General features: G+C 33.4%; 1 protein-coding gene across 1 annotated transcript in view; it reads right to left on the bottom strand.

The window, feature by feature from the left end:
* TRDN (triadin) overlaps window positions 1-17,480 on the bottom strand; it is a 197,113-nt gene that overhangs the window by 22,756 nt on the left and 156,877 nt on the right. Inside the window, exons 11-14 of the mRNA XM_058566165.1 lie at window positions 17,372-17,425; window positions 13,649-13,708; window positions 7,026-7,208; window positions 864-923 (exon numbers count right to left, since the gene is read on the bottom strand). Of these exons, the coding sequence (XP_058422148.1) occupies window positions 864-923; window positions 7,026-7,208; window positions 13,649-13,708; window positions 17,372-17,425 (357 nt within the window). The remainder of the gene's footprint in view (window positions 1-863; window positions 924-7,025; window positions 7,209-13,648; window positions 13,709-17,371; window positions 17,426-17,480) is intronic.

Genomic DNA, 17,480 nt, shown 5'->3' with positions numbered 1-17,480 from the left:
TATGCCCATTTGCCAATATATTCATGAATTATAGTTATACATTTTAGAAAGATTCCCATAAAAATAGTTAAAACAAAATACGGTTTGCTTTAAACAATCAGCTTCAATTATTCTAATGTAAATTAGCCCATTCCTTAGTAATACCATCTTCCTACAAATGTTTCCCCAAACATGAACATAGTACCATCAGATTTTAAATCCACAAAAGCCATAGTACAAGCAATCAAGTTACTCATTCTTAATTAAGATGTTAGTAAGGGATCCCTTGTGACACTCTGGGTAGCAAATAAAGATAGGAGAGATGATAGATAAATGCCTTTAAGTAAAAATACTTGGCCATTGTATTGACTATTAACTCCAAGGTTGAATATCTCCATCAATAGCAGTTCTCCGGAGTGGCTAACACAAGTTCATACATAAGTGAGAAAATCAAAAAGTTTTGAAAAAGAAATTAAATATTTGAAATGTGATGGATTTTAATATGAATTTTGTTTGCTACTAAAAAAAGGATACTATCATTGTCATAGGTCTTTTCTTCTAAGTTTACCGCAAATAAAATAAGATGATTCACCTCTTCACTCCAAGAGATTATTAAAGATATTAGCATTTTTTGTATATAAATGTATTAGCACGTTTTTAGCTTTCAGCTGACTTCATTTGCAATAGGCCATGCAATAATAGAAAGTAAAATTAAAGGCCCTAATGTCAGTTATTACTTCTGCTTTTTATTGGTTTTATTCTAGATCTACACGTGCATTATGCAATTTTTTAAAAATGAAAATACAGTTTAGTACATAAAAAAGCTGACAGTCTTAGAAACAAAGACTATTAGAACAGACAAGTACAAGAATTGTTTGGAATACCTGGTTTTAAATCCCCATGGACAAATATGTCAATCATATATCGACAGAATGCATACTGATCTGACAGAGTAGAAAGAAAAAAAGCAATGAAAAAATGTCATCGACACCTTTCTTCTTTCTAGGGAGAAATGGTTTAACAAACAAACAAAAAACACAATTCTATTTTAGTTACTACAATATTTTCTGTGAAGAAATAATTTGCACTCATGTGAACACACGGGGAAAAAAGGCATAATAAACGTAAGGTTTCATTTATTCCAAGAAAAAGAATAATCCTAAAAAATTGAAACAGACTAGTTCAGGGTAATATTATAATAAGCTATTTTTAAGAATCAAAACATTTTCATCAAATTTATTACAAAAATCATCATATTAAAGCAATTTTTTCATTGTCCGTATATATATATACTTCCAATAATGAAACAGAAGTTTTACAAGATGAAACTGTTTCCAACTTGGAGCGTTTTACCAAATAGTCACTCCTGGCCCTTCTGCTAATTGAATGGAGCTGCAAAATGTTTTCTCAAAGAGGTAAGCAGGAGGAGGGCTAACCCCTTTGCAACCTGTTAGGGGTCCTCTGCATGGAAATGCTCTTCAATTAGAATAAATCCAGGAGAACAGACTTTCAGCCTCAAATGATATCATTGTTAAGCTAATTAATTGGGTGATCTTTATTAGAAGATCATCTTCTGATCTTGACTAGTCTTTGGTCTATGGAAAAAGTAAAAAAAAAAAAAAAAGCACAGGATGTAAGCATTTTGGGAAGACTTGGTCAAAGGTAATTTCAAGAGTTGGTTTTCTCTTTTCCCTCTAAATTAAAGACATTGCAGTGAACTTTAAATTCTCACATAACTTTAGATTCTGTTGAGGTCATTCCAACCCAAATTTCGGTTGAGAAATCATTCTATAAGTTTTACCATTTCTTCTTTAAAGAATGCTTATTATGAAATGAATGTTGTTCAAGATGATTTGCATTTTACTGTTTCTAAAGAGGCATTTTATTAATCCAACAAATCCAAAGGCAGCTTTAGGACCAAGAGAGTTTACTGAATTTATACAACATGACACATCCTTAAGTGCGCCAAATTATGTATATCAAACATGAAATAATAAAACTTGTTACTATGCAAATACACATACAAGGATTTTTGTAAACCTCAATGTTTATTTTAGAGAATTAACACTTTGAGTAATCCATTTTATTATAAAATTCTGACAGGTCTTTTAAAAAAATAAATGTAGTTATTGCAGTAGATGTAAAAATATAATCCTTTTATTAGTACCTAAATATAAGTAGGCCAAAACTCATAAAGTTTCAAAATTTGCCTATATTTTTGTTCTTGAATTGGAGCACATTTTCCCACAGGTGAGTTGGAGAGTGGGAAGGAGGCTAGTTCTCAGATCAGTCAGGAATCTATTTGCTCCTGCATGTACTGGCGTTAATAGCTGGGGTTTCTGATACGAGCGCCTGGGCACTCTATGGTACAGGAGAGAAGTAAGATTAAGGGCATAATTGTTTTCCTGAGCAAAACTGTAGAATGGGCAATTTGACTCTAAAATAAAGCAAAATGAAAAAGTATATTTCGCTTGAATGGCAAATTTGAGGTTGGGCAAGGGTGGACTTCCCCAAATTGTCAAGCTTTCCCCTTTGTTTCAATAGCTTAAGTGACTGTACTATTTCTAGATTTGTCCTTGCTACAATTCAGAAGTAGTTCTCAAAGGGCAATTTAAATATCAAAAAGATAGCAAATGTGTTGAAATGCAGATTTCTAGGCCCCATCACACAAAAACTATAATTCCATGGGTCTGGACCCTAGGAATACGTATTTTGTTTCGAGAATCACTGATCTAAAATCCCTCAATTTTTTTTTCACAATGATTCCTAGCGGCACTATAGCCTTCAGTAACAGCAACAAAGAATGTATGCATGTTTTAAGTTTAGAATGCAGGGACTACTTGGAATTTAAAGAGTTTGGAAACCCCCTAAAATTAAATATTATTCTCTGTCCCAAGTTGTGATGGGATGTTTATATACACAACATGTGGAGTAGTATATTGAATTAACTAAAATCTTCACATTTCAGAGTTTCTTCATTGAATGTTGACAATGTAATGAAACTACTTAGCCTATACATTATATTATTACCAATGTAAAATGCCTATATTTAGTATACTAATATTTTCTGAATGCAAAAGTCATTCATTCAATTAATGCACCAATAGTTCTATGAGCTTCCAATTTAATAAAGCAAATCCCTTATGAATTCAAAGAATGTTTATTTTTTTAATCTAGAAAATTATTTGAGTTACAACACTTACGAGGATTCTGTTATATTTAAATGATACTGTCATGTTGCATTCTAATGGCACCAACATATCAATAGGAAGATGAAAGAGTATTTTGACAATATTTTAAATTAGGAATTTTCAAATATTTTAAATTAAGATATCCATTTCCATCTGTCCTGAGCGTTGACCTTAACAATGTGTAAGAATTCTAGGAAAGTATTATTTTGAGCAAGAAACCAGTGTTTCTGCTTCATCTAAGGATAAAGCAAAACCAAGCCTTCTCGATTCTGGAAGATTCATTTTATAGAAATGCTACTTTAAATGCAACTCAAATATTAAAATAGAAAATATTTCCTGAAGAAAATTGCAAATGTTCTATCATTCTAACTTTCACAGTTATGTGATGATAATTCACATAAGGTCATTTCGTATTTGGTCACCACTTCTTAGTACTTTTTCTCAAATGGACATCCTTCTAGAAATAACACACTCTGTCCATTTCTGCCCTTCTTGATCCCCAGGGAGCAGTGATGGAGGTCATTCAGCTGCTGCCTTGCTGGTGTTCTCTGTGGAGTGGCAGTTGAGAGAAACTGTGTTCTTGGTGCAGAATGTCAACAGAAAGGAAATTCTAAAAACCTCTAATGAGGATGGGGCGAATGTGGTCCGGTGCTCTATGGCAGATTCACATTAGCCATACTTTCTCTGTCTGCCACAAATATTTAGATAGTTATCAAAAAATAAATTAAAAGAAAGAATGAGTGTAGCAGTGGTACGTTTGATTTTTCTTTCCCCACTGATTTGCCACAGACCATCGAGAATCAGGGGGTAATACCTGATCACGCTGACTCTTCTTACCCTACTTTAAACAGATTAAGATTGGTCTATAAAAATTAGATTACATGACATATGAGTGTGTGTATAAGTTTATGGTAGGCACGTACATAGGTATGTATCTTATCTCCAATGTTTTAAGGAGAAATATATTGTTTATATATACAATGTTAAGAGTAACCACATATGAATATATTTGCATGTATACTGTATAATTAAATACCAATCAGTATATGTGCTCCATGTAAAAGTCTGTTTCCAATCTGTAAAAGACCTATAGGCCCTATTTATTTAAAAAGAATTGTTTAGAAATCTAGATGAAAAGAATGACTCAAATTCATTAGGTCTAACTTAAGCTAAGTAAATAAACAATTCCTTGCCCAAAGGAGAGCTAACTCAACAATTTTACTAAATCATCAATACAAGAGTCTCAAAATCAAAGCCACCTCACAAACAGATTATTTAAAAAACACTATGTTTTATCATGTTGAGTTAAAACCATAATGTGATTAGGTTTTTTATAAACAAATGCTCTTAAATCTTTTCTTAATTAAAAAAGAATAACATATTTATGTGTCTGACCAGCTATTAGAGGTAAAGTTTTGTTTATTTACCTAATGATACACTTATTTAATTGATGGTAGCTGTTCTCAATAGGGAGCCTTACTTTGGCAAATGTGTTGTTCAGCTGATAAAATCACATTTGTACTTTCATTTCTAATTTTGTGATATTTGAATGTCCTTTCAATAGATAAATAGCTCTTTCTGTGGAAATGAAAACAGTAGATTGAAAATGGAAATGGCAATATAATGCTGTCTTTAATAATTCTGATTACTGATAGGAGTAAAATACAATATATATGTGACTTGGAAAATAAATATTATTTGAAAATGTTCTAGTGATGTGTCTCCATAAATAAAATATGACCCCTCAAACCACAAAGATACTGAAAATAAACATCAAAAAGTGTATTCCTGTTCCTAGCTGGTAGATAAGTATTTTGCTGCTCCCATATATAACTGGCATGAATTTTTACTTACTGTATTTATGGACAAAAAATAACAATATACTTGATATGTTTCAGCTGGTTTCATGTGATTCTTTTCTTTTTTTTTGTTTGGTGAGGAAGATCAGCCCTGAGCTAACATCTGTTGCTAATCCTCTTTTTTGCTGAGGAAGATTGGCTCTGGGCCAACAACTGTGCCCATCTTCCTCTACTTTATATGTGTGACACCTGCCACAGCACAGCTTGATAATCGGTTCACAGGTCCACGCCCAGGGTCCAAACCCTCGAACGCGGGGCCAGGAAGCAGAGTGTGCCAACTTAACTGCTACACCACCAGGCCAGCCCCTATTTTCTTTTTTAAAGGGCAATCTAAAACGTAAAGTATTTTAGGATCTTGATGATCGTTTTAAATAAACATATCAGTGAATCAGAAGATTAATTTTTCTGTTTTCTATCACAATAAAATAGTCCATTCAAAATATTTTCTCTTTATTTACTACTTCTTTATTTTCTACCCAAAATATTTTATAAATAACATATAGTTTTAAGAGAGGCAATAATTAATATTTTAAGTTTTTCCAAGGCAATATAATCATTTTTAAAATTGAAAGAGGTTTTAGGGCTCCAAAGTTTTAATTCCATTCCTATTTTTAAAAATTACTTTGAAATAAATGAAATTACCTAATTTAAAAATTTTGTGCATCATTAAAAAAAAAAGAAAAAGAAATTTTTCCTTTCTTCTTCCCTTCATTCCTTTCCTTTTTAAAATATATTTTCAAAAAATATACATCTTTTGTCATATAAATCAAAGTTTACAAATATTACTTGTGAATTCAGGGGAAAACGTGATTCAAACATAAAATACAAGAGTGGATTGCAAAGACAAATGCCATATGATCTCATTTATCTGTAGAACCAAAAAAAAGTGTGGATTGCAAATTCCATATCTAGTACCTTACAATGGGGAAAAATTATTTTCAGTTCCACTGTCCAAATAGCTTACTCAGTAATAAAGTTTCAAAATTTTTCAGTGAAAATCTCACAGAAATCATTCCTTAATTTTAGTCCTCAAAATTATTCAAAGCTACCAAAGTAAAGGAAAATTTTATTTTGCACCACCCCTAAGAAACATTTATAGGACTAGTCCCTACAGAAAAGAGTCCACATTCTGTGTGAGTGCCAGGATGGTGTAGCAGCCTGGCGCCAGGAATGAACTTAGGAAAGGAAAGCTTCAACAAGGGGCAGACATGTGGGACAATAAGGCCCTCAGCTGCCCTCTTAAAACTCCACCCTTCTATGTTTACGTAGCATCTTTCCATAAAGAATTTCAGGTTCATATTCGACCCCCATTTAAATAGTCTATTTCCGTGAAGTTGGGATTAAGTTTGACATCTCTCTTATCGAAGAGCAGCACAATTGTCAGATACACAGCTTTCTAAAGTCATAAATTTAGCCAATGGCTGCTGGCAAAGAAACTTGAGAGTTCTTTTCCCTATAACTTCCTGCCTATTCAATTAGCTGAATTTAACAATTCGATGTATATTCTAAATTATGTGCTCTTGCAGAGACAACAGGAATGTATGGATAATTTTTATCATACTTACTCTATGTGATTTGAACATAAACCCCTTAAAACTCTCCTTGAGAATTGTTGCTGTTTTTCCTGGACTGCTCTTCTCCAAGGAGTAGGACACAGAATTTTTGTTCCACTTTTTTCATACAAATCTCATATCTCGAGAATTCAACATTTATCCTCAACCTTCAAATAACTTCAAATCCTAATTCAAATACACCTAAAAATTATTCAAAATGCATCTTTAGATATGTGGACACATTTTAGTATTTCTATAAATAAATTTTAATTCCAAAATTATTGTATTTCCTTCCAGGCATATTTACTTATACAAGTCTTTTGCTCTCATTTGGAGTCTGATCTCAGTCTTTTTCAGTTTTTAATTTCACTGCATCTGCTTCCTGCCCAATATTCTCTTAGAACCTCTCTTAGAACCTCTGGCCGCCGCCTCTGAACGTTTACCTTTCTGTTCGTGCTTGGATACAGCTGCGGTCTCTTTCCTGTCCTTTTCTTTGGGTTTTGCCGATGTTTTCTGAACTTCTTTTACTTTCGCAGCTGTTGGCTTCACTTTCTCCTGTTTCCCACCTTTCACTTCCTTTTTAGTCTTTTCTTCAGTCTTCTCTTTAGTCTTAGCTTTCTTCTCTTCTGTGTACAAAGACAAGTTGGATTATTTTTGTTTATTTACCAACACGGCATTTCGTCTTTCTTTGGTTGTTAAGAACAATTTAAAAAGAAAGAAAAAAGAAAAACAATAGAGAAATAGTGTCCCTGACATAAATACTTGTGACTATTATCTGACTTTTATATAGTTTATGAAGTGCCATGTTAGCGTATTTAGAAAAAACATTGCTGTCTTGCAAGTTGGGCTCTTTTTAAATTTGTACTTGATAACATTATATTTTAGGTAGACAGGAACTTAGCATATCAACAGGGAGGCATTAGGAATGTATATACAGGCGTGTTCAGTGAAAGGTAATGCCCACACCGAAGAGCCTGAAGAAAGAGATCTTTTAAAAGGATGTGATCATTTTGTTCCACAACTAAAATATCCTAAAAGTCATTCGAGAAACTGAACCATAAACACAGTATTTTTTAAAGATAACTATTAGGAATGCAAATGTAAAATGACTTGCACTGGTAATAACTAATATAAATAAAACAATAAAATCCACTAAAGTGTAACTCAGAGACATTCAGTCTCTTATTATTTCACAGAAAGGGAGCAGAAATTGGGATATTGCCTCCTGCTTATCTTAAGTCAGAAATAATAATTCTAATGAGTTTTAAAGCCCTTAAATACATCCTAGTAAACAGAAAGGGCTATAAATTAGAATATATATGAATTATACATACATATATGTTCTATACACACATATTCTTAATTTGTTATTGTATGTATTTGGGGGAAGTAAACTGGGAATATGAACTGATCAGTCTGAATCTTTCAATTATTTAAAAAAAGTAATAATAATATAGCAACATTTGTGAAAAATTGTTTATAATAGATGCTGCCTGTTGGAGATTATTTATTCTATGGGTTCACACATAATCAGTAGATACCACAGTAAGTCTACTACAATGTTGGACTCTCTCATCTCATTTTCCAATGTAGTGGATAGACTTTATTATCACTCATGTTGAAGAACTGATGAAAATATTATAATCAAGTTTCTTGACTTTACTACACTAAGCAAGAATTTGAGACTAAGAGTAGATAATATTGCAACGTCCTGCGAATAGAAGAATGAAAGTGATAATGCCTGATGCTCGCAAAACAAAACTCATCTGTGCTACTGCATTTAATTGAATGGACAAACATCCCCCAAAGCACTGTTCTTCAGAAATTTTGCAAGGAGATGCTAATAGCGTGTTAGGGATAGGAAGATATTCCTATGATCAAATAAATTTGGAAATACTAAGTTAAATCTGTTTCTTTACTATGGAACTTCTCAAAGCTAAAGTGTACTGAGAATCTTCAAAGAGGGAGATTATGCCATGCACTGTTTTCCCAAGTTACCTGACCACAAAACCTCTCATACAAAAATCATCCAGTTACTCCACAAACTTCCAACGTCTTCGTGACTTCCACGACTATATTCAATGGGGGATTTTCTTCTACTTTCTTTAAACTATTTCTAAATATCCTTTGCTGGTTACTGCTCTTTCCTACAGCAGATTCATACATTTCTGTGACAGAAAACCATCAGCTCTCTGAAAATGACTTTCAATCAACATTATTCCAGAACCTCACACCAAAATATTTATTAGTTTCTGTCTGGAGGGAAAGTTCCACTGAGATAGCGAACAGTACCTCAGACTCATGCAACTCATATATCTTCCCCTAGCAAGCTGTTCTGGAGAGTCCGTCATAGCCTGGGCTCTGAGCTAGTTCCTGGAGCTCTAAAGATCAGCAGGGTAATATTCCTATCTGAAGAAAGTTTAGTACTGTACTTAAAACCCTGCACAAACTGGCTCCATTCTATCCCTCCTCTCATAGTATATTCCTCCACCAGGCTACTTACTTTTTCTTGAATATCTCATATATTTTCTACATGCCAAACATTGCCAGGCTGCATTCTCTATATTTTCCATGTTTTCCACATATATAAATTGTGCCTTCAATTCATATGCAACAAATGGCTCTGCCAATGAAATGAATCATTGCTTTATCTGAGCTTGAATTTGCCTCAACTTTTATTAATGCACACATGCTATTCTCTATTATATAACTTGTATTACAGATGGTTGTTCACGTATCTGTCTTCCCTACCAGACTGAGAGCAACTTGGGGATAGGAAGGACATTATTCATTTTTGTAGCATCATAATGTCTATCACAGTGCTTTTCTCAAAGAAAACACAGAATAAATGTTTACTGAATTAGCAACTTCGATGAAGGAGAGAAAATAGTAAATGTGTCACTATGTTCAGATGATGTGTATAATATAGTGATATATATATTGCATATGTAAATATGTGTCTAGAAATGAACTTGACAAAACTTGGAAAATTTTCCAAGTAGTTTTTTGTTTATACTTTATTTGTATGTGAAATTGTTATTTTGGTTACCCTGAATGATACCAACCCACGCCTTGTGGGTAGAAGTTAATTTAACCTTAGCTTCATACTATGGAATTTAAAGATATGTGAAATTTAGATCTACTTTATAATTTATAAATGGGGGGCAAAGATAATTTTCTTAAAGACAGAATCATATCTAAAAACTAATTTTTATCAATGATCCTAAGTATAAAAATAACAAATTTTTTCCTACATATTTAGGCTGTCAATGATCTTCATCTTTGAAACAGATAACTTCGTCTCATATTGAAAACAAAACTGGGTTGAGACCTCACCAATAATGTGGATATAATGAGGAAAATACCACGAAGCTAAAGCAACACCCAAAATGTTGTTTTTATCAAAATGAGTAGATGTTCTTAAATTTTGTGCCAAAATAGTTTTCCTATTTTCTCAAAAAGAATTTAAGTGACATTTGCACTTAAGAGTTCATTAGGGATCAAAAAAGCAAAGAGCATTGTCAGGTTATATTCAAATCACCCAGCTCTATTTATGAAGACATTTAATTCATGACTTTTGTCAAATGGAAAACAAAATGGTCTAATCAAAAGAATGACATCAGCATATTTGATCCAATTTTGGGATTACCATTACTCACTCCCTAGAACTTAGACAGAGTTTGCTGTTTAGCAGGAATCACTGTATTATACTCATTTTAAATATGAGAAATCCAAGAATCAAAAGGGCATTTGCCAAAGATGGTGCAACTAATGAGTCAGGAATAAAAGCAAAAGAACCAGAATGCCTAACCCATTTCCCCATTACTCTAAATTGCACAATGTTATTAATATTAACCTATGGGGATGAAACCAAAAATATATTTTAAGACATATGAGGGAAGATATAAATATACACAGACCAAGTGAAAGCAATAGAAAATCTTTTGAAAAATATCAAAACAGCACTAACCTGTCCTACTTCATCAAACACACAGACATCTGAACATTTTTACTTCCAGGCCAGTTAGACAGCCTGGCCCAAACTTGGCTTACTCCACTCACTTATCTTTTTATCATTGTCTTCTTATTCTTCCCTATTTTTGTTATTTTTAATGAATTGTAGATATAGACTAGTTTTCACGGTGGATATGGGGTCCTACACGTCTTCCCCAGGGTAGATATTGCAAGGTCCATTCTTTCCTAAGAGGAGGTCCTGAAGTGGTTTAGCCAGTTACCACCCTTGGGCAGTCTGTGCTTGAAACAGAGCCAGAAACTCACTGTGTTCCATGGCAGTGCCTCTGGGAATCAAAGATCTTCAGAGGGAGATTCTACTTTAATTCTGGTCATACCTTTCAAATATGATAGCTTATCTTTGTTTCTAATGAAATGTCACATACTATAATGTATGCTTTTTTAATCTTATTCTGTTTTCCCCAAAATTACCCATTAGACAAGGAGCAATTCTTAAATATTTCCTACATTCCTAACATAATGTATGTATACATATATAAAATAAAAAGAAAAATTATATATATGTGTGCTTGTGTGTGTGTGTATATATATATATATATCCATATCTACAGTCATGCGTTGATTAACAATGGGGATACGTTCTGAAAAATGCATTGTTAGGCAATTTCATCATTGTGCAAACACTATAGAGTGTACTAACACAAACTTAGATGGTATAGTCTACTACATACCTGGGCTATATGGTACTAATCTTACAGGACCATCACCATACATGTGATCTGTCATTGACTGAAATGTCCTTATGCAATGCATAACTCTGTGTCTATATCTATCTATATCTATATCTATATGATTTGTTTACATATATCTCCCAGAAGAATATAAGTATATAAATGAAGTGTTTATGATTTGTGGCCATCCAGGTCGACTCAAGATGGCCCCCAATGATCCCCACCTTCCATATTCACACCCTTGTGAATGCTCTCCCTTTGAATATGGGCTGTCCTAAGAATTTGCTGCTACCCAAAAGTATGTGACTTCCATGATTAGTCTACATAAGATTGTTATTTCTGTCTTGCTAGCTGATTCTTCCACTTGCTAGGTTTGATGAAGCCAGCTATCATAGTAGTGACACTCCTGTGACAAGGATCTAAGGATGGCCTCCAGCCCACAGCCAGAAAGAATTGAGGTCCTCATTCAAAAGCCCTGAGGAATTGAATCTCGCCAACAATCAGGTAAATGAACTTGGAAATGATCCTTCCTCAGTTGAGACTTCAGATGGGACTGCAGCCCTGTCTAACACATTGATTGCAGTCTTGTGAGAGATAGTGAGGCAGAAAACTGAGCTAAGCCATGCCCAGATTGTTGACCCACAGAAACTGTGAGATATTAAATGTGTATTGACTTATGCCTCTAAATTTGTGGTATTTGTTGCATAACAATAAATAACTATTACTGTGTTAAATAAATATTTGTTGAAGGAATAACTGATGCTTGAAGACCTTTATTTAAGTATCTTTGGAAAGAACACTTGATTTATATTCAGTTCACTTGCAGTTTCGTCTTAGTCTAATTACATATTATTTATATGACCTGGCCAAATTGTTTTCTCTCCCTGGAGGGTAAGTTTCTTTATCTATTAAGGTAGCTAATTAACTGGGATGATCTCTAACATCCCTACTAGCTTTAAGATTTCATATATATGTGAATTTATTTTCATTCACATCTATCAAACAAAAGATAATCAAATAGAATAAAATAACATGTATTTAGTTACAAACTCCATCTTGAAACTAAATTCTTGCTACCGTCTAGGAAAGAAAGTCTCAATTTACAATTCATCTATCTTAACTTTAATAAAATGATATTTAATTATATCACAGAAATATTTAGTAAAAAATATATCTGCCTCAAATATCTAATTGTGTAAACACATTAAATTTTGAAAATAGATTCCAATTTTTATCTAAATTATTAGTCCCTTCAAAATATTGGATTGAGATTTCTAAAATAACTGATCACATAAAATCTATATTTTAAAAATAAGGAGGAAATTTAAATTTAGGAGGTAAGATTGAACCATCAGTCAGAATCCATATTTTTCTAACATCAAACAATTGGTAGACAAATTTAGAATAGCAAAAGCTGGTTTATGCAACCTTCCAAAATATAAAACATTATATTGATATTCTAATTGACTTTTGGGGGGTTACTATTAAGACACCGCTGGTCCTCAACGGCTTAAAATATCGATCAAGAGGTATTCATTACCCTTTCTTCTTGAAAAAGGAAATCCCGAATTTGAATCTTCTAAAATAAAACTCAAAGTATAATACTGGTAAGACGCTATAAACCATGTATGTTGTGTTAGTTTCTTATTGCTATAGTAACAAATTACCATAAACTTAGCTGCTTAAAACAACATCCATTTGTCTCCCGGTTTCCATGGTTCAAAAGTCTTGGTACGAAGTAACTCAGCTAGGTTCTCTCTTTAAGGTCCACAAGGCTAGAATCTAGTTATCACCAGGGCTGCATTTGTTACTGGATGCTCTGGAGAAGAGTTGGCTTCCACACTTATTCAACATGTTGGCGGAAATCATTTCCTTCTCATACTTTCCACAGGCCCCCCTCAATTTCAAGCCAGCAATGGGAGGCAAGTCATTCTCACACTTCAAATCTCTCTCTTCTGCCACATCTCTTTGCTTTTAAAGGCTCATGAGACTACATTGAGCCCACCTGGATAATCCAGGCTAATCTCCCTATTTTAGATCAAGCTTAACTACCTCTGCAAACTCCTTTTTGCCATGTAATGTAACATAGCCACAGGGATGGCACCAAAGGGTGAAAGACATGGGGGCCAAAATTCTGCCTATCACATATGAGGAAGCTCTTCATTTTCCTCTCACATTTTGAGATGCTATATTATTTCAAATATTCAGGTTTATTATTCTTTTAGATAGCAATTTTTAAATGTAAGGCCAAATTAATTTTTATGTAAATGCATGCTTACAATCATCCAGTTATCTGGTACACAAAATGTAATCTTTTAAAGTAAAAAAAGTTTTATTATGGAAGTAATAAAGGGAAAAGTTACCTTTTGTCACTGTCTTTGTTTCTGGTTTTTCTTTTCTCTCTATTTTTTCCTTGTGAGTTGCTTAAACAGAAAATTTTATATTAGTACACACTTTTAATAGATTTCAAGACGAATATTTCTCTTTACTTCAGTTTTATAGTCACCAAAATCATGAACTATTTTGAAGAATGATGACATTAATGAGCCTAATTCAGGAATAAAGAGTTACCAGTGTAATAATATTTGTATGGAGCCCAATTTAAAAGACTTGGCATTAAGACTTAGAAAGCATTTTGAAAACTAGTCTCACCTTCCCTTTTAAAGTTATTATTTCAAGTAAATAAAGTTTTCAGGAAAGATAAACTAAGAGAGAGCAATTTTTAAAGAATTTGTTGAAAGATATATCATTTTTTATTTTTATTTTTTTTGTGTGAGGAAAATTAGCTCTGAGTTAGCCTCCATTGCCAATCCTCCTCTTTTTCCTGAGGAAGATCGTCCCTGAGCTAACATCGGTGCCCATCTTTCTCTGCTTTGTATGTGAGACGCCGCCACAGCATGACTTGGCAAGAGGTGTGCAGGTCAGCACCCGGGATCCAAACCTGCAAACCCCGGGCCACTGAAGCAGAGTGCACGCCCTTCACCATTATGCCACCAGGCCTGCCTCGAAAGATAGATCATTTTATCAGGAAGAAGCACTCTCTTTAGGATTAATAAAGAGAAATTTTCAAATCAGGACTAGAGGTTTGATAAAGCACAGTGTCTGTCCACAAGGACACAACTGAGTAGTAGGTGTCCCTGTAAGGGACAGTCTTACGTGTTGACAAAATGCTTACTTCTCTGGTCGCTGTGTACCAAATGCTCTCCACTCCAATGACATTTTGACATCTCAAAATTTTTCCAAATACTCCGTAAGGGATAGCACCTTTGGTTGAGAACCATCAATAGAATACAAAGTAATCATAAAGATGACTGACTGAGTGCAGCTTCTTAATTGAACAGTATTCGACATGAAGCCTTAAAAATTATACCTTCTCACTGTTTATGTAATAAATTAACATGAATATATTTTATGAACTTTTATTTTATTCACATAGACTGGTAAAATCTTGTGTCTGTCAACAGTTTAGGTAAAGGAGTTCTGAGAAACACAATAGCACACATTAAACTGTGTGCTTTGGTAGTTTCCCAAATCACCATACGTTTTTCAACATTTACATACTATTTATTGGAGAATAATAATGGGAGTTAAAGAAATTATAGAAAATTAAATGATAAAATAAGAGATTTAATTAAACAGCTGGAAACGATTAAAGAAAGAGCCAAATTATTAATGTAAAAAATTGAAGCCCCGATTATTTCCATTATTTCCAGCTATATAACAAGAATAGTAATGTCCATCAGATTTACTTGTATTATAAAAGGAAAGAACGTACTCAAAATGTGTATTTAAAAAACTATTCTTTTAAAATACAGTCTATGAATAGTTTCTCCAGAATCTTGGAGAGATGATGTAACCCTCGTAGAAAACTTAAAGCATAATGTCCAGTTGAAGACCAAGTGACCCTGGCAGCTGCAGAGCCACCTAGAGAACAGATGCCTCCCCTCCAGGGTTTCAGCCTCCACCTCTCACCTGCCCCACAGTCATCTGGGCTATTGTTTGGGGTTATGTGTAAAAGCCTGGGCAATGTTAGTTGAAGGAACACAACAGCAGGCTAAGCAGGTACACAGTTCACACAGGTCATGGGGCTGCAGTATAATAACTTATCTCATAAAAAACAAACTCCTTTAATTGGTATATAGTAAATAAAAGGACACGTATGGGGCCAGCCCCATGCCTGAGTGGTGCAAGTTTGGCATGCTCTGCTTCAGTGGCCCAAGTTCGCGGGCCCGGATTCCAGGCATGGATCTACTCCACGCACCAGCCATGCTGTGGAGGCATCCCACATACAAATAGAGGAGGATTGGCACAGACGTTAGCTCAGGGCAAATCTTCCTCCCCAAAAAATAATAATAAAAATAAATAAATAAAAGGACACTTACAATGCAGCATTTTGTCTCTGCTTTTCAGTTTGGACAAATTTCCTGCTTCATATGTAATTTAAGGGAAACAAATTCTCAATTACTTTTTAACAAGAAATAGACACTGTGAAGGTTGAAAAAAAAGAAATTTCAGATTATTTCATTTAGTCAGAGTACACAGAACCTGACGCTAATATTCTGTGTAACTCAATAGCAAATGGGAAATGGGCACCTGTTTCTAGAACAAAGAAAAGGGCTATATTGAAATTCATAGATATTATCGTTAAGTAAACATCAATAAAATAGCAACTATTTAATTTAAATTTTCAAGTGAGAATATGAAATAAAGAAGATTGAAGCATATTTCCGCTGATCTGATTGCTAAATATCGTAAAACATTCTAAGTGGAATGTTTCACAAAATAACATAATTCAGCAGTCTATGCATATTGTGGACACATAAATCAGCTGAAATCTAGCCCAAATATCCTAGTTATGAACAAGAGCAAAAAATTAAATTAAAATTTTGTTTCACATCATACATTAACATGGATTTTTGATGAATTAAAGTTAAATGTAAAATATGAAACTAATTTTAAAAGCTTGAGGAAAATATCAGTAGGTACTGAATTAATCTTTGGATGAAGACTCAAAAGCAGAAATACTAAAAGAAAATATCAACATATCTAGCCATATAAAAATGCAAGAATCTAAATACACACACACACACACACACGCACACTCACACACATGCATACACACATATATGCATTCACACATGTCCACTCACACAGACAGAAACCCTGACATTAACTACAAAACTGAGAAAAAATACTTGAAAAAATGATAGACCAAGGATGTATACACGAATGACATGCACACATATCATCAGGAGAAATGGACAATGAGTGTGAACAGCCACATAAAAAATGTACGTCACTAAAAATCATATTTAAATATTTCAATCTATAAATAACAAGCAACTAAAGTATACAGTCGAAGAGAATATCTTTATTAAAATATTATGCAGTTTTTTAAAAAGAATAAAGGAAATATCTATTTACTGATATGGAAAGATCTCTATGATATATTGTTATGTTATAAAAACCAGAATATAGAACATGATAAATTTTGTGAAAAAAAGTAGGAAGAAACTAAAATATATTATCTTATAATTGCATAATGAAGCTCTGAAAAGATGCACATAAAGCTCATAAAAGTAGTTTACTGTGTATGTGTGGGTAGGACGGAGTGAGAACTGGGAGGGTGGTAAGGCAGGAGGAAGCTTTTCACGATAGATCTTTAAGTATTGAACAATGCGACTGTATTGCCTATTCCAAATAAATAAATAAAGATGAAAAACAATATAAAATGCCCAGTCTAATAGGTAATCAAAGAATGCAAGTCAGAATAATGAGATATGCTTTCTTACCTATCAAATTGGCAAATATTCTCTGAAATAATATTATCATTACTGGCTAAGGCAGTCTCGAAACTGCCAAGAGAAAAACTGATACATTTCTGGAAAGTAAATTAGTAACAGCGTTCAAGAGTCTTACCTATTTTATTTCCTTCAACCAGAAATTACTCTTTTCACATTCAATTCTAAGGAAATTATCATAATATAATTAAAAAAAATAAATTCATGGTCATCTAAATCTGACGAAAAGAAAGAGAGCTCAAAGGGGCAGGGACCAATGTGTTAAAAACAAGAATAACTCCATACCTTTCTTTTCAGGTTTTTCTTTGTCTTTTACTTTTTCTTTTTCTCTGTGTGTAACTGGAAAGAAACAGACAATACTTTTCATTTAAATAAAAAGACAATAAATGATGAG

This window comes from Diceros bicornis, chromosome 23, assembly GCF_020826845.1.
Source record: "Diceros bicornis minor isolate mBicDic1 chromosome 23, mDicBic1.mat.cur, whole genome shotgun sequence".
NCBI lineage: Eukaryota > Metazoa > Chordata > Mammalia > Perissodactyla > Rhinocerotidae > Diceros > Diceros bicornis.
This window is presented reverse-complemented; position numbering and strand designations above follow the sequence as displayed.